Source organism: Podarcis filfolensis, assembly GCF_964270895.1.
Source record: "Podarcis filfolensis genome assembly, chromosome: 8".
Lineage (NCBI taxonomy): Eukaryota > Metazoa > Chordata > Lepidosauria > Squamata > Lacertidae > Podarcis > Podarcis filfolensis.
This window is the reverse complement of record NC_139611.1, coordinates 81,362,741-81,389,566: the sequence shown is the minus strand read 5'-3', so window position 1 is coordinate 81,389,566 and position 26,826 is coordinate 81,362,741. Positions and strand designations below refer to the sequence as shown.

Genomic DNA, 26,826 nt, shown 5'->3' with positions numbered 1-26,826 from the left:
TCCAGTTGTGGATTTCCATAGAAAAGCAATGTCGTGGGGTATATTTCACTAATTGTTTGGTGACTGTATGGTTTGGATCCTCCGAGATCTGAGCTCGCTCCCCTGGGCCCTAGGGAAGCCAGCCAAATCCAAGATTCACCCTGCTTTCACATTACACCATATCTTCTAATAAAGAATTAACGTCCCTTGGTCCGTGTGATTTATTGCTGACCTGCTCCTGACAGGGACAATATTAAAGCCGGAGAACTATACTATTTGGGGGATCACTAAGAGCAATTTAGGACTGGGGTCCTAATATTGTCCTCTGACCAAAATATCCAAGGTGATATTGAGATGGAGAATGACATCAATGAGGGACCCCAAACGAGGAAGTGCTACATCAATGGGTGACTTCAGTTTAAAAGTTTTTAAATTTAAAAAGAGGAATTTCGTGTGCAGGTTATAGCTTTTAAATGTTTCAGTGAGAAGGGTGTGTGTGTGTAGGTAACACAAGACACCAAACAAAGATTTAAAGTTCAATATTCACTCTTTTTTTCTTCCAAATACAAAAAGCTGTTACAATTCAACTCAACACAAAGCATGTGCAAAGTTACAGAAACTGAGACATTGTATAAAAAGTTACACATTTAAGATGATTTCCCCCTCTTTTTGTTTTCTTCTCTCCTGTATTGAGCAAAAAGGAATTGTTACCTTGATGGAAATATTAACAGCTGCTGACCCACGGTAAAAAGTTACATAAAAGTCTAAAAAAAAAAGTTCATAATTACCATAAGACAGCCATCTCTTCTCCCTCCAGTTTTAATAGTTATTTGCAGAAAAAGACAAGATAAAAACACCTCAAAGACGGGTGACACTGAACTGCAGGAAGAGTTTCCAAAATGCTTGGAATTGATGGATCACTAGCAGACTTGTGCGAGGTGGGGGTGAAGGGAGAGAGGGTGGTGGTAAAATCCTAAGAGGGACCCCTTGCACAACTCCACCCACCCACCCAACTACTGAAGAAAGGCTAGTGCTAAGGTGGATCTGGGCCTACAAAAATACAAGGATGTAAGGCTGAACATTCTAGCTTTTTCTTTGTCCAGAATCGTTTTTTTAAAAAGGAGAAAAAAGAATTGCCTTCAACAAGGAGAGAAAAGGGATAAATGCAACTTCCTCGTGAGGGATGGTACAAAGAAAAGGAAGCATGCCTATAGCTGTACAGGTAAAAACGCAGCCACCTTCCGAAACGACAGCAGTCTTCCCCAACTGGGGAAACCCTCCAGGGGTTTTGGACTACAAGTCCCATCAGCCCCAGCTAATGGGCTGGGGCTGATGGGAGTTGTAGTCTCAAACCCCTGCAGCCCCCCTTCCTCCCACAACAAGTTGAGGAAGGCTAAACTACAGAGAGGAAACATGGGAAGAGGCTCCTTCCCCTCTGGGTTTCCCGAGACAGAAATGCCCACTGCCAAGTTTAAAAACTTGCCAAAAGCGGCGCAGCCAAGCTGCTCGCCCCCCCCCCCTCCGAGGATGGCGCGCTGCCATCACTGAGTGCTGGAGCCTCCCTGCGAGGTGCCCGTGTAGCTCCCGTAGTCGTAGCTGCCGTAGTACGGGGGCCACTGGTTCTGGTTCTGGTTCTGATAGTATTGGTTCCACTGCTGGGCGTACTGCAGGGAGAAGGAAAAAGGCTTGTCAATACGGATATACAGACACCGGAGAACTGAAAGATTCCAATGCGCCAACCGGTATTTCTTACGCATGACTTAAAACAGAGGCAGAGAACCCCGGGGTGAATGCAGCCTTCCAAGCCTCTGTCCCCAGACTGCCCCCCCCCTGGTGTAAATCCTGCCGGGGTGCTGTGCCAGGCTGGAATAGGTCCTGGAACCATAAAAATGCACTGGTGGGTGTGCAGAAACCTCTGGCTTCTGCATGGCTGGAATACAGCCTTCTGTACAAGGCTAGCAGCCCTCTGTGCCCACTTGCGTTTCTGTCTCTGCCAACCACTGGGATATGTGGAAAAAAGGCCACCAGGCCCCGATTTAAAATAAATGGGTGGTTGGAGAATCCCTGTTGATGCATCTCAAATTACACAAGGTTGGTCTTTCTTCCACCTTTCCCTTGCAAGCTCTCTTTTGAGGAGGGCTGCTAAACGAACCCTTCTCTGCTTAAAGCAGAACCAAAAGGGTATGCTTGCTCCCATGTGTACTCCATCGCTATGGGGTGAGGAGCGAGAGGGAAGACTTCCACATTTTGGGGAGCAAAGGTTCTGAGCTGTGCAACCTGTCCAAAGTAAGGCAGATGAAGCACAATTTAATCTGGTTCTGAAAGTTCTGGGGAGGGGGGTATACCAGATACTGCAGCCCACTAGGTTAAAAAAAAAAAGGTAAAGGGCCACTGGATTGTTAAGTCCAGACAAAGGCGACTATGGGGTTGTGGTGCTCATCTCGCTTTCAGGCCAAGGGAGCCGGCATTTGTCGACAGACAGCTTTCCAGGTCATGTGGCCAGCAGGACTAAACTGCTTCTAGAGCAACAGAACACAGTGATGGAAGCCAGAGCGCACGGAAACGCTGTTTACCTTTCCACCGCAGCGGTACCTATTTATCTTGCACTGGTGTGCTTTTGAACTGCTAGGTTGGCAGGAGCTGCGACAGAGCAACGGGAGCTCACTACATTGGAGGGATTCAAACTCAGTGGTTTAGACCACAGCACCACTTGTGTCCCACTAATCCACCAGGGAACTTATTCAGACCTGCATAACCAGAACTATACAGAAGCAGAATTGAGCAGCTTCATCTAAAATATACAGGCCACAGAATTTCTCTTGGTTTAAGTGTGGAGGACTTTCACCACTGCACTAAACACCCCCTGCACCCACGTTTTTCATTTTCGACCTTTGGGTCCCTCTCTTCTTTCCCACCTCCCAGCCAGGGGTATAGAGCAACACTCCAACCTGGAGATTCTGTGAAGTTTCAATAAATGAAATATTTCCTAGCTGAGCAAGAGCTTGGAGCCCCAGGTCTTCCCAGTCCAATACACCTGATGCCACAATGCCCTGAACAGTTCCCCAGAAACATGAAAGCAACAAATTCATTCCTTCTCCACAATGGGGGTAGAAGCTATAAAATCTGAAACTCCAGCGCCTAACCTGCCTCATTGTTATTATGGTCTAACAGCGTTTTCACCCTGCTCTTTAAGCCAAAAAGGCTCCCAGAGGAGCTTATGGAAGTGAGGCTGCGAGGCCTGTGATAGGAATTTTGAGGTCTTAGATATATGGCAATGTTCATAACCGCACATACATAGATCAGCACAGGAAGACCGACCTGAAACCATTTTGATTCCCAAACTGTCCCAAACTGACCAAATGTTTTCTTTGCAAGGTCAAAGGAAAATGGAAAAGCCTCCTCATTGTCTTTTCCTTCACAAATCCTATCTTAAGGGTATGTCTGTGTTTGAATAGGGTGTGAGCCTGTGACCTGGCCCAGGAACTAAGTATTTATCACTACAAAAGAACGGCCAGGCTCCCCAGGCAATCCAATCAAGTAACCTGCCAGACAGGAGATACCATATTTTTCGCTCTATAGGACGCACTTTTTCCCCTTCAAAAATGAAGGGGAAATGTGTGTGCGTCCTATGGAGCGAAGACGCCATAGCCCTGCGACCCTCTCCCGGCTGGAGAGGTGATGCGCGGCTATGGCAGGAGCCTCCATAGGCGCGCGTCACCTCTCCACCCGGGAGAGCGCGCGCGGGGCTAAAGCAGCCCCCCGCGACCCTCTCCCGGCTGGAGAGGTGACGCGCGCCTATGGCAGGAGCCTCCATAGGCGCGCGTCACCTCTCCACCCGGGAGAGCGCGCGCGGGGCTAAAGCAGCCCCCCGCGACCCTCTCCCGGCTAGAGAGGTGACGCGCGCCTATGGCAGGAGCCTCCATAGCCGCGCGTCACCTCTCCACCCGGGAGAGCGCGCGCGGGGCTAAAGCAGCCCCCCGCGACCCTCTCCCGGCTGGAGAGGTGACGCGCGCCTATGGCAGCAGCCTCTCCGCTGCTCCCTGACCTGCTCTTTGGGGCTGGTGGTGGGCTTCCCCCCGCCAGCCCCAAAGAGCAGGTCGAAAGGAACCTGAAGCCTGGAGAGCGAGAGGGGTCGGTGCGCACCGACCCCTCTCGCTCTCCAGGCTTCCAAGGTAGCCGCCTGAACGCACCTTAAACGACACCTTGTTTTAGAGCGGGAAAACAAGAGGGGGAAAATTCTCCCACTCTCTGCGCAGCGCCTCCTGCCACTTCACTGAAGGGGCGCTGGGCAGAGAGCGGAATAATTTTTTTCCCTTGTTCTCCCCCCTCTAAAAGAAGGTGCGTCCTATTGTCCGGTGCGTCCTATGGTGCGAAAAATACAGTAAACAACAACAGGAGAAAAACAATATTCAAATTTCTGTTTTAGACCGCCCTTTCTGTGATGTAGGTATGATGTACCTGAGGGTGGTCTTAGGTTACACCCCTTCTGTGATGTATGTATGATGTTTCTGGGGGTGGTCTTATCTACAGGGTGGAAATTTCAAAAGTCTTTATAAGGCCTTGCACACCAGTTTTCTGGGTTCCTCCTCCTCTCCTGCGGGTGAGGGGAGCACCCTGTTGCAACAGATCAATAAAGATCAAGCTTACGAGCTGCTTTGCTTCTCAATATTCTCTGGTTGGCCTCTGTTATTCTCTCCTACCAATAGGGAACCTATGTAAGGACTCTATATGGGCTCTTGGATACCCCATAAGGGGAAAAGGCCAATTTTTGTTAACAAGGCCGAGACAGGTAACAGTGCAATGCCATAGATAGCATCACAGAGGTATGCCCCGCTGAGCTGAACGGAACTTGCTCCCAGATTTTCCTTCTCACTCACCTGTTGGTACTGGTTGTAGTTGGGCTGATTGTAGGCAGGTGGGGTGGGGGCTGGGGCTGGGGCCGGAGCTGGTGCAGGCGGGGGCTGGCTGTAGCTTTGGCTGTAACCACTGTAGCTCCCATAGTTGTAGCTCGGGGCATATCCCCCTTGGCTGTAGCTGGATGGGGGGTTGTAGGGCTGGCTGTAGCTCTGCTGCGGAGGGTACAAAGGAATCAGTTTACGCATTGTGCTCTACCCATGCAAACACATCAAAAAAACCGCAGAGAGAAGCAAGCGAAGACCCGGTGAATGCGGAACACCCTGGGATTATGACACCCTCCTGTCCCGGAGCTTGCATTAAGGGGAAAAGGTTCTTTTCGTTTCAAGGGCTCCGACGCTCTTTTTTGCACCTGCAAAATCCACCACCATGGCAGGCAACTCGCTTTAAAAAGTCCCACACAATACTCTTGACACTGGCACACCCTGTCTGCCCCTTTCCTCCACAGGTCACCACGACACACCTACAAACTTCTTCCTTGACAATGTCCAAACCCACCTGAGGAAGGACTCCCTCCTCACCACGGAAAGCGGTTCTAAAACTCTCTGTTGCTTTCCCAGTTTTGCTACCGCGCCTTCCACCAAAATGCAGTTCCTGGGAAATGCACCCAGTAAACTCCCTGCCAAAGGACCCTGAGTTCGCACGCCCAGAACTATGATTCTCAGGGAGGGAACACAAGCCTATTTAAGGCTACCGTCTTAAGCATGGGTAGGCAAACAAAGGCCTGGGGCCTGGATCCGGCCCAATCGCTTTCTAAATCCGGCCCATGGATGGTCCAAGAATCAGTATGTTTTTACAGGAGTAGAATGTGTCCTTTTATTTAAAATGCATCTCTGGGTTATTTGTGGGGCATAGGAATTCATTAATTTTTTTTTTCCAAAATATAGCCTGGCCCCCCCACAAGATCTGAAGGACAGTGGAAAAAGTTTGCTGACCCCTGGTCTTAGGTGTACTTACATGGGAGCAAGCCCCATTGAAAACCAATGGCACTTACTTCCAAGTAAACATGCACAGGACTGTGCAGTTAAACTGGACTGGTAGATGGGTCCCACCTGCCCTGGCCTCAGCCACTGCTCCTATGCCTTTTCGTGTGCAGCCCACTCTGCCGCAGACCAAAGGACATGCCTACTGCCTGCTGTGCTGCTCATTCCTTGAATCCCCATCAGAGGAGGAGCTGCTAACATAATGACAGCAGAAGCTTTTGTGGACTAAGGAGCCTTGAAGCTTGGCCATCCCTTGCACTAGAATGGGGGGGGGGGGAGCCCCAGCCAGCATAACCAACAGTTGCAGGCGATGGGAGTTGTAGTCCACGGTCTGTGGAGGGGACCACATTGGCTGCCCCTGCCCCAGAGACATGGGCGGGAGAAAATGACTTGTTTGAGACGGCACAAGCAGAAGAAAAAAGAAGAGGAGCAGACAGTTAAAAGCATCAATTAGAGGCTGTTCTAATCAAAAAATTTATAAAGCGTGGGAATGCATAAAGGATTACACGAAGAGAGTTGGCTTCGGAGCCTAAAATGAATATGCAATAGTTTAAAGGGCGCAAGGTTATAGGATGTTATTAAAACAAATATGGAGCAACAATAATAAACAGCTGTTAACGCAACAAAAAGCAACAACAGTATGTAAAGGAGATCGCACATGGGTGAAGGGAAGCGAGGGCATTAACTGAAAAATTGTTAAAGATATATATGGGACCTAAGTGATTAAGGATAAGGAACCAAAAGGAGGAGACAAATGTTAAGGAATAGTAAAAAAATGGCAATCTGAGAAGAATCAGTACAAACGAAAATATGAGACTCAAGGTTTTGTTATATAATGTTTTGTTTTGGATGTGAAGTCTTCTGTTGTAAAGATTGTACATAAAATGAATAAGGAACTATCTTATAGGACAGTTTGGACTGAAGAACTTTCCCCTCCTCCTTTGGCCTCCCCAAGGAAGGTTTCTGTGTTTCCCAAAACAGAAGGCACCACTCCCCGCCTCACCTGTGGTCCTGGGTTGTAAGTACTGGGAGATGCAGCTGGGGCCGGGGCGGGCGCAGGGGCGGGGGGCATGTTGCTGCTGCTCTTGTACGTATTCTGGTTTCGCGCCGGGCTGTAGCTGCTCTGCTGCTGGTTGCTCCGGTTGTAGTTTCCCCGGCTGTTGTTGTTGCTGTCTCGGTTTCCGCCTCCCCAGCGGTTCTGGTTGTAGCCGCCGCCGCCACCACCGCCCCTGTTGAAGCCTGGATGAAGAAGTCACAGGTGGAAGGTCAAGCTAAAGCCAGTATTTTACAGCCCTGCCTTGTGGTGACCGACTGGATTGGGAATATTCTCCAGCAGGCGCCAGAGCTAGCGTCCTGCAACGACGTTTACTATTTTCATCATTACAGAATTTATATCTCAACCTTCGTCAAAAGATGTCTTTTGTCTTTTTTATGTTGTGATTTTAGGTTGTGAACTGCCCTGAGATCTATGGGTATAGAGTGGTGTACAAATTTATTTATTTAATCAATCAATCAATCAATCAATCAATCATACATTCATTCATGGCTCAGAGGTGCAGTGAGGGGGGGAAGTATCTAATCCCCTGCTAACTTTCTCAGACTTTTGTCTTCTGGGTTTCTGGGGGTTTTCCTGTTGTTATTCTGTCTCTCACAGCTACAATAAACCTACCACTAAAATTATGGACTGGTCATTTCTTCGTCACAGGGCAAACGGGCAAAGTTAGCAGGGGATCAAATACTTTCCACCCCCCTCACTGTATGTCTGCACAGGGACCAGGTTTATGATGAAGGCGAGACCCAAAACAGCGTTCCCGACTCTCATAATCCTTTTTCAGGGTATCTATCACACAATACAAACATTCCCACATGCAATGGGTCCACTGGTGTTGGCTTACCTCCTCCGCCGCCGCCGCCGCCACCGCCGCCACCACTACCTCTGAACCCTCCTCCACCGCCACCGCCGCCTCCTCCTCGATTCTGGAAGCCACCGCGGTTGCCCATAGGTGGACCTCGGTTCTCGAAGCGCTGAAAGCCACCTCCGCCGCCGCCACCTCCTCCTCCACCACCGCCTCCGCGGCCACGGAAGCCTCCCCCGCGGTTGTCAAAGCGTTTTTCGGGTGGCGGGCCAGCCTTCTTGCCTTCCTCGTTGTACTGCCTCACCAGCTTCTCCGCTTCGTCCCGCTGCAGCTCGATGTAGACCACCGCGTCCAGGAAGTCGCCGGCTTCCGGCAGCGTGAAGTTGGCTGGCGCAGAGGGAGAAGACAGACACACGCGCGCGTCAGTCCCCGGTGGAGAAAAGCCGAGTGGAAGAGGAGAGGGGGGCAAAAGGAAGGGAGCGGGAGCTGCGTCCCGGGGCTCCAGGAGAGAAGAACGGGAGGGAAAAAAGGAACAAGTGGGAAACACTGAGGAAGCAGAAGCAATAAGCCAAAAGCATTGATGCATAGAATTGTAGAGCTGGGAGGGAACTCGAGGGATATCTAGTCCAAACCCCGGCAATGCAAGAATCTCAACTGAATGGCATGAGAGAGATTAGTTCCTCCCTTCCTGCCAGGCTACGGTCAGGGGGGTGCACCACTGGTCTCGTGCAGAGGATCGCATTGGTGCAGGACCTCATATCTGTCTGACTGCATGCATGGGAGAATGAGAAGTTATGCCCTCCCCCTCCGTCCCACACGCTACTGGAGAGCCAGTGTGGTGTAGTGGTTAAGAGTGGTAGACTCGTAATCTGGTGAACCAGGTTCGATTCCCCGCTCCTCCACATGCAGCTTCTGGGTGACCTTGGGCTAGTCACACTTCTCTGAAGTCTCTCAACCCCACTCACCTCACAGAGTGTTTGTTGTGGGGGAGGAAGGGAAAGGAGAATGTTAGCCGCTTTGTGACTCCTTCGGGTAGGGATAAAGCGGGATATCAAATCCAAACCCTTCTTCTTCTACTTTACAAACACCCCCTCACATTAATCCAACCTGCTGGGAGTTGGAGAGACCAGCTGCCAGTGCTGCGTGTCTCAGCCTTAGAGATTGGAGAGCCAGGATCAAACCTCCCACTTGGTTCAACAGCCCATTTCTGCCTATCTTGCAACACAGGATTGCTGCGAGGACCGGTTTTCCCGTTCCGGGGCAACCACTGAGCAGGGGCTTTACCCATCTGTCACACGATATTCTCACTGAATATTGCTCCGTTGAGATTTTGGCTGCCTTTATGTCAAGGCCTGCTGCACTCTGGCAAAGGCTACCCAGCTACGGTGTAGCAGGAAAAGGATTTCCACCGGAAAAGTGCCAAATCTTACATTTCTAATCGCACTTCCCTGGGGAGCCGAGTCCCACTGAACATATGGGGACTTGCCTCCAAGAAAACATGCAAAAGCCCTGACCCTCGAGTTCCAGCAATTCAAAGGCAGCAGTTGTGGAGCAGGCTGTCTCATTTGGGGGTTTTGTGTGTGCTGGTTTTGACCGATTTTGAAGGGGGTGAGCCTACCAAGATAAACACCGCCTCAAGGCGTGATGTGCCTTCTGCATCTATCCTCTCCCACAGCAGCCGTGTGCGTGGGCATCTGCGGCATCTCTGGGTGGGCAGAGAAGATGAAGCGATAACTATGGGGTAGATAGAGCAGGTGGAAGGGAGCCAAAAGGGAAAGCTGGAAAGATCTAAGGGATCACTTTAAAGAAATCCTCAAACGATGCACACGGTCATACTGGGTATCTCCCCTTATCACCTGGGTCCTGCGGAGGAAAGCGATGGGTGTTCCCCCCTCTAGGATCCTACCTTTCATTTCTAACACTGCGTGATCCGGCACATCCTTCCCCTCCTCATCCGTGCGTTTTACTGTTCGATCTTTTAAATCCTCGTCCGTGGGACAAATTACAATAGCCTTGCGCTGGAAACCTTCAAAAGGGCGCATTTTTCGTCTCTGGGCAGATCCATAAACGTTTGTCTAGCAACGGCAAAAAAGAAGAGGCAAAAATAAAATCAGGTCGTTACTTGTCAAAGTCTGTTGCGATGTCTGTCAGTGTTTTTAAACGATCCCCCACCCACCCATGGATACAGAAGGATGTGCGTGGATCACTGTCTGTCTGCGACACCCGCTTGGGAGTCGTCCCCTGACTACTAACCTACCTTTAAGGCTTTCCTCCCCAGTTTTAAAGGATAAAAACAGCAACACACACAAGTAATTTGCAGCTGTTTGCAATTCAAATGAGATCTCCTGGGGTGCCAGGCTAACAGAACAGAGCCCGCTTTGTTCGTGGGGAAAAAGGGGGCAATTTACAAGCTAAAAACGCAGATTTGGACAGCTTAAACACAAGTGGCAAAAAAGGAGTGTTCGGACCCATCCATTTAGATGTGTTATTTAAGCCTCTGAGGTACAGTCACCCAAGCGCTAGAGTTAATATAGCCTAGCAGGCTGGTTAAAAACACACACACATGTGTTTTTAGGTCCTTTTTGGGGGTGGCGGCCACACATTAACTGTCCTGCTGAATCAAATCAAAAGGCCCATCTATTCCTAGAGGGGTGGGAGAGCTGAACAAAATTTCACATCTAGCAACCAATTGTGCCCCTTTGGTTTCAGGTAGTACCTGGGTAGATGAATCTAAAAAGCCCAGGACACAAATTCAAGCAATGTATTTAGTGTTAACTCTGGAAGAAAGCACAACATACACCAGGAAGCTCGGTTTAGTCGGGAATCGAGTATACACTTCCAGAGATAATGATTTCTGGTAAATGAGCCACCAAAGCTGCCAGAGGGCCGTGAAAAATTGTGTCCCTTTTTATACTCGCTTACCTATGTATTATCTGAAACCAAAGGGATGCGCTGGTTGCCAGACATGATATATGTTGACATTATTTTCAGCTCCTCTACCCCACTATCCAGCACTCTTTCCAATGATGGCAAACCCCTCCCCCCCCCCGCCAGATGTTTCCCAAAATTTCAGTAGCAGTGGGTGAAGACGGCAGCCCTCTCCTGACACTTAGGGAGGGGATGAATGCCAACACAGAGGTTTAGTTTAGCTATCGTGGCTAATGGCTGTCAACAGACCTAGCCTCTCATGAAATGAAATCAAAGCCCTTTATCAAATCCCTTTATCACAAAAGGAGAAAAGGCCACTTGACTGAAGCAGAGTCCTTTTATTTATTTATTTATTTATTTACGGCTATTAGCCCATAAAATATGTACAAACATAAAAACACAGGGACATAAAAACAGATATATCCGACAACAGAAGGTGAACACCACGATGCAAGGGTGGGTCATTGAGCAGAGCCAAGTGACGGCTTGGGGCCAGGAGAGCTCCAAGGGATGGAACACAGAAAAGGAAAACTAAAGACGAACTCCGACGTGCACTCTCAACGTAACAGTCCAATTAGTTTTGATGTTGTTGTTTTTTGGTGGTTTTTGAGTGTGAGATAACCGCATTCAGAAATCTCGCCACCTGCAGAGTTACAGAAGGATCTGTATCCTGCAAAAGCAGTGCGGCGTGTGACTCAACAGGCCTGCCAACCAAGCGCAGTAAAGCAGGGCCCAGGAATTTAGCCCTGGCTATGCTATGTAGGGGACAGTTGAACATTATATGTGAAAGAGATTCAACAGTTTCCCCGTCACACACGCATAGCGGAGACACCAAACCATTGGAAAATCTGTGGTTCAGCAGGTTTGATGGAAAGACATTGAACCTTGCACGAATAAATGCACGTCGGTGTGGTACTGATGAAAGAGATGACATGTATGATGGAAGGCCAAGTGGTGGGGTTATTCCGTGATACCTGGGGGAGCAGACACCCCCACCCCTGGCGAGGTTGTGTTGATTTTCAATGTCCGCTAATCTTTGCTCAATAAGGCTTTTGGCTGAGCGTAAGTTCATCTTTAAGGAGTCCGCTGGGGAAATTCCGATGCTCAGAAGTTTGGCATGGATTTTTCCTACCCACGGATTGACAAAGACGTCCCGCCAGAGGCACTGAAAAAGGTAATGGTCGGGGAGCCTATGCCAGCTGGACAGCCAATAGCCAAAGACTCGCTTCCAGATGACAGTCTCCAATGATGCAATCCTTAACTCCTTAACTCCAGACGTATGGCTGCATTGTCCTACACAATAAGATTTTTTAAAACTCAGGCTGACCTCCCCACTGCCTTCTTTTGCCTTAGTGATTTTCATATGAAAGGATTAAACCAGCCTTCCCCAACCTGGTGCTGTATAGATGCTTTGGATTATAACTACCATCAGTCTCAGCACAGGCCAATTTTAATTCCCTTTCTATATATATTTCAGCTACATGGTAGCTATATGGAGTATTACGTATACAGTAGTACCTCAGGTTAAGTACTTAATTCGTTCCGGAGGTCCGTACTTAACCTGAAACTGTTCTTAACCTGAAGCACCACTTTAGCTAATGGGGCCTCCTGCTGCTGCACCACCGGAGCACGATTTCTGATCTCATCCTGAAGCAAAGTTCTTAACCCGAGGTACTATTTCTGGGTTAAGGTACTATTTCTGGGTTAGCGGAGTCTGTATCCTGAAGCATATGTAACCCAAGGTACCACTGTACGTGGCTTTGGGCATCTTTGAACTGCTATCTGTTCAGGGAAGCTTTTAATGTATGATGTTGTATTGTGTTTTAATTTGCTAGAAGCTGTCCAGAGTGGTTGGGGGAACCCAGTGAGATGGGCGGCCTATGAATAATATATTATCAAAATCATCCTCATCCCTATTTTAAACCCAAGCACCATGACAAAGTGCTAGAAGCTGCCGCATACTGATAAGGTGTAAACTCTAGTACTGTGCCACTAGTGAAAGGTGTGTGTGTGTGTGTGTGTGTGTGTGTGTGTATATATATATATATATATATATATATATATATATATATATATATTTCCTCGTTGGGCTACTTAGAACTCAGAATTAGAAACAAAGACTAGGGTGGGGAGGCAGAAGCACTTTAACCCAAAGTTTGTCTTCTTTCTTTTAAGCCTGATTTGACCCAACTGCTTGCATGTTGTGCAAAAGCAAGGTAGCCATTTGCTTCTCAGAACCAGGCTCTTTGGGGTCTTCCCGAAAGTCACCCACCTGGTTCTCATGCACTCACCTTAGCTTATATTCAGAAGCCCCAAACCCCACACCTGAACTCCCATCTTACCTGCATCCACTTTAAAGCACAGTCTGCTGTCCTGCTTAATGTGGTTAACAGCTGCTGCTGACTATATAGGTTAGTTTTCATGTGACAGGTTTGGAGGGGAAGAGAGGCAGGGGTACATGCCTTTAAAATTCCTGGTGCAATACACACACATGTGCACAATGCTTGTTAAACAGCTCCAGCAGTGAATGGAAGTTTGCTGCCCTGCTTGGAGTAGTGGGGCGTCTTCAAAAGACGTGGACAGAGAAACTGCTCAAGGGAAGAATAGCTCCGTACCTGATCCAGGATGTAATTTCGCTTCTTCCGTGCCGCGATTTGGATCAGGCGATTCAGGCACTGTGTCGCTTGTTGGATGAGCACGTCCCAGCGGCCAGCGTAGTTCCGTTGGCGTCGGAGTCCCATTACCTGAGGGAAAGCAGGCTGGTTAATATCTCCGGGGCAGCCTCAAATGAATGGGCTCAGCTCTCTGGCTATATTGGACTACAACTCCTATAAGCCCTCGCCACTGCAGGACCGGCATGACGTATGCATCACACTCAAATGTTTTGTCCGCAAAAGCTTACAGAGTCCTGAAAGGAGAAAAGAGCCATTCAATGGGTCTGGGAGGCTTCTGTTCAAAATCTCACCTTGGAAATGGATGGAGTAGCTGTAGATAGCAATACTTGGCATACGTATAGCATATCTGAAATCATGAAAGTGCCCTGCTACTAACTGCAACTGGAATGCAGATGGGGCATTTTTGTGATTGCATAGTGCTAGCATTCCACTGCCTTTTTCTTTTTCTAAAGATATATACATATATATTAGCTACTATAAATCAGAAAGATCTGATCTGCCTAGAGCGCCCAAGGTCTGACAGCAATACTGTCACTGCAGGAAAAGGAATGAATGATACAATGGGTGTCATGAAATTCTATTCAATAATGATCCAGAGAAGACCTCCAACATATAGTTAGCAGAGTAAAAACTTAAACACATTGCAGGATCCTCCCCGGCCCCCCACAATAGATCAGAGGCAATTAATATTTCATCCAGCAGAGCTTTACTGCTATTGAAGGCAAATGAGTACAATGGTCACATATCCAGTACATTCAGGATTAAACTTACAATAACTTATAAGTCTAAACCTTAACACTAAGCATACAGAACACCACACCAGAAGGAAAAGAGATAGAAAGATTAAGTGAAGCCCAGGCTCCTTCTGGCCCTACTTTTATAGTCAGCATGACTGTTGCAGAAAGAGATAAGAGAACCAGTTTAAACCACCTGTACTAGCTTCTCTGAAGGTATGACTCAAACATCATGAACCTTCTTGCTTGTTTCTTTCACACAGAAAAGCTTCCAGAACCCTCTTGATAATAATAGGAAAGATCTCTACACATCAGATCAATACATTCTGTACCAAGTAATGCAAACTTACAATGGGAACATTGATATTAATTTTTGCACCAGGAGCCAGCGAACTAAGAAAGGAGTGTAAGGCAAATCGCACCAAATGCTGCCAGCGACGCTCCACCTTACCCTCATTTTGTCCATGATGGCGTTTGTTCCCAGAATATTGTATTTCTTGCACGGATTGGCTGCAGCATGCTTAATGGCCCACGTGGTCTTCCCAGCTGCAGGTAACCCGACCATCATTAAAATCTGAAACACATGCACCAGTCAGCTTAGCACACCACATATAAAAGTGCGCAAGTCAGATCCTAAGAGTGAGCCAACACTCCCACTTTACAAATAAAGGATTGTGTTGTGGAGCTGATGTCAAAACTCAGTCGTTTTGTGGTAATGGCTTCACTCAGCACCATGTTCACGGGCTCCCAACCTTCCCTAACCCAGCTGGAGTTCATTCCAAAAGAAGAAAACTGGGGCTACAGCAGGATCTAGTATCCCAGGAAGATAGGCATCAAACAGCACCAAATGAGAAAAACGCTATCAGGATGACAGCTGCGTAGAAAGAAAAAAAATCTCTATTCCCAGTGCCTTTTTAGAGGTCCCTCCTGTCTCTCTTTACAATTAGTAACACCCACTCAAGGGTGATGGCTGTTTTCAACGCTATAAGGTTTTTAAGATGTCAAACAGATGAACAACTACACAACTTTCCAAAGACATCCGAAGGCAGCCCTGTTTCAGGAAGTTTTCGATGTTTGGCTGTGTTTTTATTATTCTGGAAGCTGCACAGAGTGTCTCGGGCAACCCAGTCAGAGGGGCGGGTTATAAGTAATAAAATCTAAAGTAGCTAGGATTCTGCTCATCTCTGAATGCACCTAAAAATAACAATAATAAAAGCTTAGAAATCTGAGATGGAAGAGACCAATCTCTCCCAAACTTCCTTTACGCTAGGGCAGGGGTTGTCAACCTGGTCCCTATCGCCCACTAGTGGGCGTTTCAGAATTCTAGGTGGGTGTTAGGGGGTTCTACAGCACAAGCTGAATCCTCCTTCCATCAAGCACTGGTGGGCGGTAAGGAAATTTTACCATCAAGAAAGATGCATTTAGTGGGTGGTAGGTATAAAAGGGTTGACTAACCCCTGTGCTAGGCTGAACATCTGGCTCATTCAACGCTGTTTGCAAGGAAAGGCTCTGTTCATGTGATCCGTCAACTTGCGTGAGCAGGCAAATGAGTTCAAAAGAACAGGCCACAATTTCTGTGCATGGGAGCCTGGCTTTCAGGTGCCACCTACCTCACATTCCGTTTTGCTCTTTGGTCCAATTGTCCCCCGAACCCGCTCTGACAAGGGAAGATGCTGGATGAAGGTGAACCCAGGCGGGACTTGGAAGAAGGCATCCTCCCTCTGGCCGAAGTTGAACTCGATGGCGCAGTTCTTCACCAGGACGTGAGGAAAGAGTGCCTGGCCGCCCAATGCCTCCTTCCGCAGCCGGTAGGCCACCCCTAGCCATTTCCCGTTCTTCATGTAAGACATTTCAACATCGTCGCCACACTCAAAGTCCTAGGAACAAGGAAGGAATTAGAAGCCAGTGCACAACCTCCAAAGCAATAAACTGTAGCTGTTGCCCATTGCAGCACAGGTGGCTAGCTTGTGGCCCTCTGCGTGCTGCTGAACAACAACTCCCAACATCCCTTGCCAGTGGCCGTGCTGACTGGGGCTGATGGGAATGGTGCCAGTGCACTATGCCAGTCATCTGGGGTTCCTTTTTCAGTCAGCAGAGTTACCCAAAGACTCTTCCAGAATCTTCTCTCTCAGTTCAGCTCATCTGTTGGTGAATTCCCATGTGGGAATAAACACCTCACCGATTCTAGTTCGACTTAAATAATTAACATTACAACTTATACAACTACTGGTCTAAGGATTAATAATAATAATAATAATAATAATAATAATAATAATAATAATAATAAAATTTATAATAATAAAATTTATACCCCGCCCATCTGGCTGGGTTTCCCCAGCCACTCTGGGCGGCTTCCAACTAAATATTAAAATACAATAGTCCATCAAACATTAAAAGGTTCCCTAAGCAGGGATGCCTTCAGATGTCTTTTAAAAGTCTGGTAGTTGTTTTTCTCTTTGATATCAGGTGGGAGGGCGTTCCACAGGGCAGATGCCACTACCGAGAAGGTCCTCTGCCTGGTTCCCTGTAACTTGGCTTCTTGAAGCGAGGGAACCACCAGAAGGCCCTCGGCGCTGGACCTCAGTGTCCGGGCAGAATGCTGGGGGTGGAGACGCTCCTTCAAGTATACTGGACCGAGGCTGTTTAGGGCTTTAAAGGTCAGCACCAACACTTTGAATTGTGCTCGGAAAAGTAAAACTGTGTTCAGTGAAATATTCCTCCTCTCTGCTCTTCAGTCATCTGGGCAGAGTAACAACCCAACCCCAATCTCTCCTTCAGAACATGTCTAAAAAATAAGTCTGTTGCTAAGGAAACCCTGTTGCTGGGAGAAAACTTGTTGCTGGGGCAAAACTATGCAAAGTCTATTTTTAGACTACACTAAAAACCTGTACCTCAGCAGCACTTGGAGGACCGTAAGTTAGCCACCCTTGACCTAAATATTTGGTGCTCTCCGTTTCCCCAGTGTTAGAATTGTCAACCCATGCAAACAATGACGGCTTCAGCATTGCCCCCCATGACATGCGCTCTGATCACATGCGCATTTAAACAATTTGATTGCGTCTGGGACATTACGCATCTGCGCAAAAGGCGGAAACGTAACTTCCAAGGGACAACGAGCCACGCTCACCACAAGGCAGGTGATGATGTCGTTCTCCGCAAAAGTTTCCCCGTAATTTTCAAACTTGCTGTTGGTGGATTTCTTCCCTGTGCCGCCATAGCCATAGGAGTGAAGCTCTTCACCTAGCAAGACAAAGAAGTCAGCAGAAACATAAATGCAGTGTTGTCTGCAAGGAGACGTGGAGATTCTTTATCATGGCAGCCTGCCGGCCAGACACAATCCTGTTCATCCCAGGATTCCTTCTTCAGAAGTGGCATGCTGCTTTGTGAGCTTCTCAAATCATTTCTTTGACTACATCAAGAGGGGCTGGAGAAGAGGAGTACAGTGGTACCTCTGGATGCGAACCGGATCCGTTCCGGAGCCCTGTTCGCATCCTGAAGCGAACGCAACCCCCATCCGCGCGTCTGCAGTTCGCAATTTGCTGTTTCCACGCATGACGTCATTTTGAGCGTCTGCGCATGCGGCGAAACCTGGAAGTAACGCGCTCCATTACTTCCAGGTCGCCGCGGAGCGCAACCTGAAAATACTCATCCCGAAGCTATTTCAACCCGAGGTATGACTGTAGTACTCTTCTAAGATGGCACTTGTCTGTGGCTACTGTAGTAACTTTTCATTTAAGGATTTAAATAAAACAGGTTTTTGGGTGGTTTTTTTGCTGCCTGATTTAAAAAGGTGCCTGTGGCGTTCGTACGGAGCCCCCTGTCGTTTCACAGACTATTGACCCGTACACCACTAATCCGCTGCCACCAACCAGGTTCTCCCCGGTAAAACACCAAGTCTCAGTCGCGTTCTCAAGTTAACAACGAAGATTGTAGTTTATTGCAAACACAAATAAACTTTAAATGCATTCGAAACGCTGTTACCCTTTACCCTCTTAGTCTCATTTTATCCTGTCTCTAACTCTCCTACCTCCCCTCACACAAGAACCAACTGCACTAACTGTCTCTCTATTTCCATCTGTCTTCCAACTGCTTTTCCAACTGCTTTTTCCCAACCTCTAAACCTCTGGCTAAGCCTTTTAAAAAGACGTAGGCTCCGCCTCTGGGCTTTTCTATTGGTCTACCTATTAACCCTTTCTCTCACCCTGTACAGTGGTACCTCGGGTTAAGTACTTCATTCGTTCCGGAGGTCTGTTCTTAACCTGAAGCACCACTTTAGCTAATGGGGCCTCCCGCTGCTGCCCCACCGCCGGAGCACGATTTCTGTTCTCATCCTGAAGCACAGTTTTTCACCCAGGGTAATATTTCTGGGTTAGCGGAGTCTTTAACCTGAAGCGTATGTAACCCGAGGTACCACCGTACAGACATTTCTAAAAGAACAGGCAAACGCCACAGTGCCCGTGCATAATAATTAATGTAGCCAACTGACTATAGTTGGGAAATGATGTTCACGAGTTGGGTGCATGTCCTGAGCTCCGGCTCCATGTTCAGCAGCTGCAAGGTCTCTCTTACCTAGCTGGGTGCTGCAAGAATCCAGCGACCACCCAACGCGCACCACGTGAGGATCGGGCTCAGTGGGAGGAAGATGCTTGACAGATATCTCTTCGTTAATCTGAGGACAAAAGGACAGGGATCCAAGTCATGAGACATCTTGAAGTCACAGCTTTCCACTTGAGAACAAGGATGGATTTCTAGAGACAGAGAGTTTGCTCTACACACTTTAACGTGTGTTTATGGAGAGCACCTCGAAGAATGGGAGAAGGCAGCAATCTGGGGATGCAGACTTACTGCAAAGGGTTTGCCACTGTTTCAAAGCAAGGCTATTTTAATGAGAGGTTTGTGAGTAAGCACAAGGTACAAACCCAGAGCGAATTCTAGCTGGAACTGTTAATGACACCGAGGAAACTTTTAGCTGTCAGAATTGCAAATACAGTGGAACCTCGGTTTTCGAACGTAATCAGTTCCAGAAGACCGTTCGACTTCCGAAACATTCGAAAACCCGAGGCGCAATGGGCGGCTGGTAAAATCCGTTGAGAAAATTGAAAAACACGCAGCGGAAGCTGTTCAACTTCCAAGGCACGTTTGAAAATGGAAGCAATTACTTCCAGGTTTTCAGCATTCAACTTCCAAAACGTTCGGCTTCCAAGACGCTCGCAAACCAAGGTTCCACTGTATGTAAAAATAAAAGGAACATTTTTGCAAAATTTTGGGTAGCAATGGGTGGGGAGTAGATGTGCAGCAGAATCAAGGTAATTGAGCTCCTATGAGTTGCCCCAGTATTATTTAAAGCACAACACCAGTGGGTATCAATACTCACAAGCTTGCCTGTCTTTATCTATGCAACAAACACACACCCAAAGCAACTACAGAACCAAGAAGCAGGCTCCCTTACCTTCATTTCGTAACAGACCCTCCCTCGCCTTGCCCCGTAGGTGGCTCGGGCACCTGACCACAGGAAAGCGAACCCTTCTATGGTCAGAGGGTAGCCGCTGTATCGGTCACGGGCAACTTTGAAATGCAGGTCGCAATTATCTGGAAGGCAAAGCCAAAGGAGAAGTCAGAAGAACACACACACCAGTCACTGCTACCACCCTCCAACACCCCTTTTTTCCAGTGCACGTTGAGAAGTTCAGACAAGAGGGAGGTTTTGAGAGATGCATGCTGCTACCACCCAGGAAACTCACATGTATCAATGGCCACCAGCGACTCATCAAAGTCCTCTTCGTCATCTTCAGCAGGCGGCTGAGGAGAGCGGCCCCTGGAAAAGAGTAACAGCAAATGCAGGCCCCATAAACCCACTTCATGGGCTCAGGACACAATCTGCAAGGGAACCTCGCAAGGAGCACATGTTGACAAATGCATAGAAGCTGGTTCCCACCCTGGGTCACTAAAGGCACTGCTAAAAACAAATTCTGAATCATCAAACCTCAATAAATTACACCTCCACAACTACAAGCCCCTGTGGCGCCAAATAAACAAAGACCTAAAGAGATGGAACAACAAAAACTTCACTCTCTCAGAAAAAATAGCCATGATCTAAATGATCACCCTGCCAAAACTAATCTACCTATTCCAAACCCTCCCAATCTGGATTCCCCAAACCCAACTCAGCAGATGGCAGAGAAAACTACACTCCTTTATCAGATTGCTTTAACAATTACCACTGACCCATGATCAATGTGTTTACATATAATCAGGATTTATATCCAACTCAGATACTTCATAGAGTAATTTTAATTAAGCATTATTTCCACTTCAGCATTTAAGACTGAGGTATCAGTCAAGAAGCAGCCACTCTTAAAATCCTATTTTTCAAAATGTTGTAAATTCTGCCAGATACACAGCATCCTTTGAGAGTTACTCAAATCCACAAAGTTTAAAGAATGCACTTCCCAGACTGAGAGATGCAATACGTATCTGCTTCAATCTCAATGGCACCCATGGGTTAATTTCCACCCTGTTGCTGCTGCCCGTAAAGACTTGCCTGAACGCACCTCTTATCATCTCGGTGTTCGTAATATCCGCGCCCCCGGGACTCCTCAGCTGGCCTCTTGCGGCCTTGCTGCTGCTGCCAGGGCTGGGATGAGTCGGAAGAGCCGTAATTGGAAGGGGGTGCATTGTAGCCAGAAACTGAAGTGTTGTAGTTAGACGCAGGTCCCGAGGAAGGTGCATTGTAACCAGAAGCTGGCATGTTATAGCCAGAGGCTGGCTCCTCTTGCTTCACTTCTGTCTTCATTTCTACACTCAAACAAAACGTAACACATTTAATTGGGAAAGGAAGCCTTTATTCTGAGGTCACAAGTTATGGGCATGGAAGGAAGTGCTACTACTGCCATTGGGACTTGCGAGGCAGAACCAAAGCCACCAATCCCCTAGATCAGTGGTGTCCAGACATTTTTCAAAGAGGGCCAGATTTGATGAAGTAGGGGCCGACCAAAGGGCCAACCAAAGTTGTTAAGCTTTTAGGATTGAAGTTGTTGGTTGTTGTTTTTTTGGATTTTACCCCAGGGAATAAACTGCCACTGGGGCCGGATTAAACTGAACGGAGGGCCGGATTAGGCCCCCGAAACGGACTTTGGACATGCCTGCCCTAGATAAAACAACCCACCTGCTTCCCATGTTATGCACTGAAGTTCCGTTACACTCCAACATCACAGCAGAACACAGGACACGAATAAGTTAACTGAGCGGTGGATATGCAAACAAGAGGGCAGTTCAACTCTGTGAATTCTCCGGGGACAAAAATCTGCAGAATGGAGTCTGGGGCGTAGTGGAAGGGGAGGGGAGATCAGCCCCTCACAAAAACAGCGCATTATGTGGCAGAAAAGGCAGGCGCAGCTCCACCACAAGCAGTGGACTTCAAATGCAGCCATTTACTGTACCCCAATATAAACAAATTGCTACCTTTCACTTACCCGGGGGGGGCAGGTGGAGGGAGAAGTCGGATTTTTAAAAATCAGGCATTGACAGTTGGTGTCTCGGGCTACACTGGCAGGGACTCTTATCACGAGAGACCAATGTGTGGCTGTATATATGGAGATGTTCTGTGATCCCTATAGTGTCTCAAGGGCATTCATGTCCACCATAAGGCTGTGCATTTCACCAGCCAATATGAAATACTGCTCTGGGCGCCTTCCTCCACCACCAAACGTAAATACTCAAGTTATATATAAAAAAGGAACATCCCAGCTGCTACTGAAAACTTTTGCAACAGGTCGATGGGGTGCTACCTATACAGTTACAATGATCAGCATGTGACAAAGGTCTGGGGTTGGTTTTTTTAAAACACCGGACTGTACCTGAATGTAAGCCAGAATGATCTTGGTCTATAGGTCCCCTCTCGTACCCAGATTCGTTCTCCTGTTTAACGTTGAAGTGCTCGTATGGCTGGTGGTATCCTTGCATGTTGTCCTGATGAGTGTTGTCGTGGGTGTCATCTTGAAATGGGAAAGGCGAGAACATAGGTCAGGACCGCTATTCCATTCTATGCCCAGCTTTGAAAAAACAACGGGGAGGTTGGAAACATGTGTGCCAGTGTTTCTTGACTGCTAGATTAAGGCTGGAGTGGCGGTCTAGGCTCAGCAAGGCCAACCAAAACATACAAGATGGGTTTCAGTGGATAGCAGGGTTTCCCATATGGGTTGATATTGACCCCCTGGGATTGGTGGGACTGGGCAAGGGGCAAATAAAGACCATGGGGTTGAAAGGGCCACGGGGTGGGAAAGTTTACAATTGTGCAAAAGGTTTAATCAGGAGCTACGAGTCTCAGAAATACAGAGCACGAGCACATACAGTGGTACCTTGGTTTAAGAACAGCTTCGTTTATGAACAACTTGGATTAAGAACGCTGCAAACCCAGAAGTAGGTGTTTTGGTTTGTGAACTTTGCCTTGAAAGCAGAACACATTTCGCTTCCTGTTGAGTTTGTTCCATTTGTAAACTGAGTCCCCCACTGCTATGGGAAAGCGCACCTTGGTTTAAGAATGCTTTGGTTTAAGAACAGACTTCCAGAACGGATTTGGGTTGTGGTCGATGACAACTTCATATGCTCATCAAGGGATCAATGAACTCAGAAGTTTGAGAAATGCCAATTATAGATTATCAGCAGAATGAAGCGGCTGAAGATATCTGGAGTGTACCATTTCAGGATGCAGGCAGCAAGTGGGTTTCATGTCTGAAAGTCCCTCCCGGGAAAGAAAACCACTTTACGTAATTCGTTTGCTGCATGGCTAATTGTAAATGTCAGGGAACAACCAGGTGTTGAGTCTCCCCGTCTCCCACAGATACGGCTTTTCTACAGAAGGCAAATTTTACTTCTCTCTAAAAAGGAGCTTTCAAGCCCCTAGCCTGGAAAAGCATCACTGCATGATTTTGCCACATGCATACAGGGCTTCTGAGAAAGGAAGAAAAGCAGTGGGTGCCGTACACACCCTCCACTCCACACCATACAAAATGATTTCGCTTCCTGCAGGAGAAGCTCCCATATTTCAGTCCGAAGTGCACAAATGCAGGGGCACCAAGTTGCATTTTCAGCCACTTTTACACAGGATTGATAATTCCTCATCACAGCACTTCCTCTGCCTGTCACAGCCCCCAGAACTCATATTTCACAATATACACTGTATTCATTGGTCACATGCATAAAAGGTAAAGGGATCCCTGACCATTAGGTCCAGTTGTGGCCAACTCTGGGGTTGCGGCGCTCATCTCACTTTATTGGCCGAGGGAGCTGGCGTACAGCTTCCAGGTCATGTGGCCAGCATGACTAAGCCACTTCTGGCGAACCAGAGCAGTGCACGGAACGCCATTTACCTTCCCGCCCGAGCGGTACCTATTTATCTACTTGCACTTTGATGTGCTTTGGAACTGCTAGGTGGGCAGGAGCAGGGACCGAGCAACGGAAGCTCACCCCGTCGCGGGGATTTGAACAGCCGACCTTCTGATCGACAAGCTCTAGGCTCTGTGGTTTAACCCACAGCGCCACCCGCGTCCCGGTCACATGCATACATACTCGTAAAACTCCAAGCAGATGTCAGACCAGAGATTTTGCAAGATGACAAGCCATGGTACTAATCATGCCTCGGTTGGGGTGTTTGCAAACATGACAGCAAGGCAAACTGCTTGCCGTCCTATTATCCTAGGCAAGAGCATTATTTGAGAGGATGGAGGGGGGTGGGGGAGGCCACTGCTGAATCCCCAGGCACTCTCTTTTCAAAGTAGCATACTACCTAGTAACTCAACTCAACCAGAATTGCCCTACTAGCAGAATCATCAGCAGCATATAGCATTTCTGTAGTAAATTTTACAGTGGTACCTTGGCACTCAAACTTGGAACCCAAACACTGCAAACCCAGAAGTATTTCAGTTTGTGAACTTTTGTCGGAAGCTGAATGTGCTCCATTTTGAGTGTTACACTGAGGTGTGTCTGTTTTTGTTATTTATTTTGCATTTTTGTTTTTGCGGCTCTTTTTTGTTTTGTTTCTGTGACTGTGTGGAACCCAGTTCAGCTACTGATTGATTGATTGTGTGACTGTAGTACACTACATTGTTTATTGCTTTCATTTTATGGATCAATAGTCTCGTTAGATAGTAAAATTCATGTTATACTGCTGTTTTAGGGGTTGTTTTTAAAAGTCTGGAACGGATTAATCCATTTTGTGTTACTTTCTATGGGAAAGCACACCTTGGTTTTGAAATGCTTTGGTTTTGGAACAAACATCTGGAACGGATTAAGTTTGAGAACCAAGGTACCACTGTAATAACACAAAGCACCCTCAATACATCAGGGCCCAAGGTCTACCTACTCCAGCATCAAAGTGGCCACCCAAATGCACTCAGGTCCTGCTTGTGGGCATCCCATAGACAACAACACTCTCCCTGATTGCAACTGGCATTTGGGGCATGCTGCCATTGAGAGCAGAGGGAGTACACAACCACCATCCCTGCAAATTTCCTCCAGCCACGTGACACCCGTTTGTTCCCAGATTTAGACACAGCAGACATTAGACAACTTAGGTGAAACCTAGAACTGGCACAGGAGCCAGGTGTCAGTAAACAGCATCCTGGCTTTTCCACAATTCATTACAGGTAGTACCACATCTCTCCAGAGACAAGGCTCATCTGCGATTCTCATGGGGAAATAACAACACAGGCTCACAGCACAGAGCTGCACCAGGCCACTCTCGCAGGAGTACTAAACATGGCTGCAGCTCAGCTGTTACAGCATCTGCCCTGAATGCAGATGGTCCCAAGTTCAATCCCCAGCAGCATCTTCAGACAGGAAGTTGGAGAGACATTGGTCTGGAAACATGGCGAGCCGCTGCCCGTCAGCACAGACAATACTAAGCTAGGTGGACCGTTACCTGGCTCAGAATAAAGCACCTCGCTAGGTCCAAGTGGACAGCTCAGTTGGTTAGATTGTGGTACTGCTAATGCCAAGGTTGCAGGTTTGATCCCCGTATGGGAAAACTGCATATTCCTGCATTGCAGGGGGCTGGACTAGAATCAGGCATGTCCAACTCCCGAGACTGTGATCTACTCCCAATATAAAAAAAAACTGGCAGTGATCTACCCATTGTGCAGAGATCTGCCATTCTACCCGTTGTCATTGGAGGGAGGAGGAGCATGCGTGGGGTGGGTGGATTGCCTAGAGTTGAGTTTTTTTTAGGAGGGAAGTGCCCAGAGTTGTTGCTTTGGGGGGGGAGGATTGCACAGGTTTTTAGTTTTCCCCCGTAACTTTTTGTATGCGATAAGGATCCTGCGATCTACCAGGATCAGCTGGGAATCTACCGGTAGATCACGATCTACTGGACACTTCTGGGCAAGATGATCCTCAGGGTCCCTTCCACCTCTACAATTCTATGATTCTATGTCCCCCAGCCTGGAGCTGCTCCAGGAGACCCCGAAGTCCCTTCAAGCATGGAGCAGCTGCACCAGGGAGGCTCACGCCTGCCGGACACTCTCTCACGATGAACTATGCTAAAAAGAGCTGCAGCTGCGCCGGGGAAGGAGAATAGAGGGAACCAGAAAGCAGAGTGGCACCGTGCATGCCTGTGCTGCAAGACAAGAAAAGCCCCGCAGCAGAGCTTCATCAAGTCGCGAGTCCTTAGGCTGAACTCCGAGATCTAAGCGCGACCCCAGATCGACGCTGCACCGGGAGGCCCACGTGCATTTCCTAGGCAGCGGGTGCACCGAGCTGCATCGGGAGACCCCCATGTCTCTCCCGGGGAAGGAGAGAAACGGGTGCAGTGGCTCCCAAGCGCGGATCTGCAACAGGAGGCCTGCCGTTCCCAGCGCGGAGCTGCACCGGGAGACCCCCGTGCCTCTCCCGGGGAAGGAGAGAAACAGGTGCAGCGGATCCCCAGCGCGGATCTGCAACAGGAGGCCTGCCGTTCCCAGCGCGGAGCTGCACCGGGAGACCCCCGTGCCTCTCCCGGGGAAGGAGAGAAACAGATGGACCGGGTCCCCAGCGCGGAGCTGCACGGGGAGGCCCACGTGCATTTCCTAGGCAGCGGATGCACCCAGCTGAACAAGGAAGACCACATGCCTCTCCCGGGGAAGGAGAGAAACGGATGCAGCGGACCCCCAGCGCGGATCTGCACCGGGAGACCCCCGTGCCTCTCCCGGGGAAGGAGAGAAACGGGTGCAGCGGCTCCCCAGCGCGGATCTGCAACAGGAGGCCTGCCGTCCCCAGCGCGGAGCTGCATCGAGAAACCCCCGTGCCTCTCCCGGGGAAGGAGAGAAACAGACAGACCGGGTCCCCAGCGCGGAGCTGCACGGGGAGGCCCCATGCCTCTCCCCGGGAGCGGAGGCGCCGATCCCCCAGCCTGGCGCTCCCCGGCGGCGAGGCTCCCGCTCCTTCCCGGGCGCTTACAATGTCCGTCCGGCAGCTGCTCCTGCTGGTCGGCGCCCGCTCCCGGCGCTCCTCCGCGGGCCTCCTCCGCTTCCAGCGCCGCCTGCAGCCGCTCGGCCAGCTCCGCCTTCAGCCCGCGGGTGTCGAGGCCCCTCCGGCCCAGCTCCTCCTTCAGCTCGTTGACGCGCAGCTTCCGCACATCCATATCCCCCCCGCTCAAGCCCCGCCGCGGGGTCGCGGTTGCCCGGCCATCGGCGCTCCGTTCCGGGCTCGGCTCAAAATGGCCGCCGCCGCCCTCCTCCCCTCTCAGCGCCCCGCCAGCCATGCGCCGGCCTCTCCGGTTGGCCGG

General features: G+C 48.8%; 1 protein-coding gene across 4 annotated transcripts; it reads right to left on the bottom strand.

Moving 5' to 3' along the window:
• Positions 1–507: 507 nt before the first annotated feature.
• HNRNPUL1 (heterogeneous nuclear ribonucleoprotein U like 1) lies at positions 508–26,826 on the bottom strand. Of its 4 annotated transcripts, none has more exons than XM_083626902.1 (15): positions 26,499–26,826; positions 21,926–22,063; positions 20,621–20,864; positions 19,811–19,884; positions 19,519–19,658; positions 18,639–18,738; positions 17,197–17,309; positions 15,680–15,946; positions 14,521–14,643; positions 13,276–13,404; positions 9,639–9,807; positions 7,772–8,119; positions 6,880–7,115; positions 4,857–5,048; positions 508–1,643 (listed from the first exon to the last, which is right to left on the bottom strand). In XM_083626902.1, the coding sequence occupies exons 1-15, from the start codon at positions 26,800–26,802 to the stop codon at positions 1,521–1,523; spliced, it is 2,700 nt and encodes an 899-aa protein (XP_083483028.1). In that variant the 5' UTR covers positions 26,803–26,826; the 3' UTR covers positions 508–1,520. The 4 variants fall into 4 exon arrangements, with proteins under 4 accessions (XP_083483028.1, XP_083483029.1, XP_083483030.1 ...); XM_083626903.1 differs by having other exon boundaries at positions 4,857–5,045; XM_083626904.1 differs by having other exon boundaries at positions 7,784–8,119.

Excerpts from the sequence above, each read along its gene's own strand:
- HNRNPUL1 (XM_083626902.1), bottom strand. The coding sequence starts at position 26,802 with ATGGCTGGCGGGGCGCTGAGAGGGGAGGAGGGCGGCGGCGGCCATTTT. Across the intron at positions 14,644-15,679 it reads AGAGCAAAACGGAATGTGAG|ATTTTAATGATGGTCGGGTT; the intron begins GTAGGTGGCACC and ends CATGTGTTTCAG. Across the intron at positions 13,405-14,520 it reads CCATCATGGACAAAATGAGG|GTAATGGGACTCCGACGCCA; the intron begins GTAAGGTGGAGC and ends GCTTTCCCTCAG.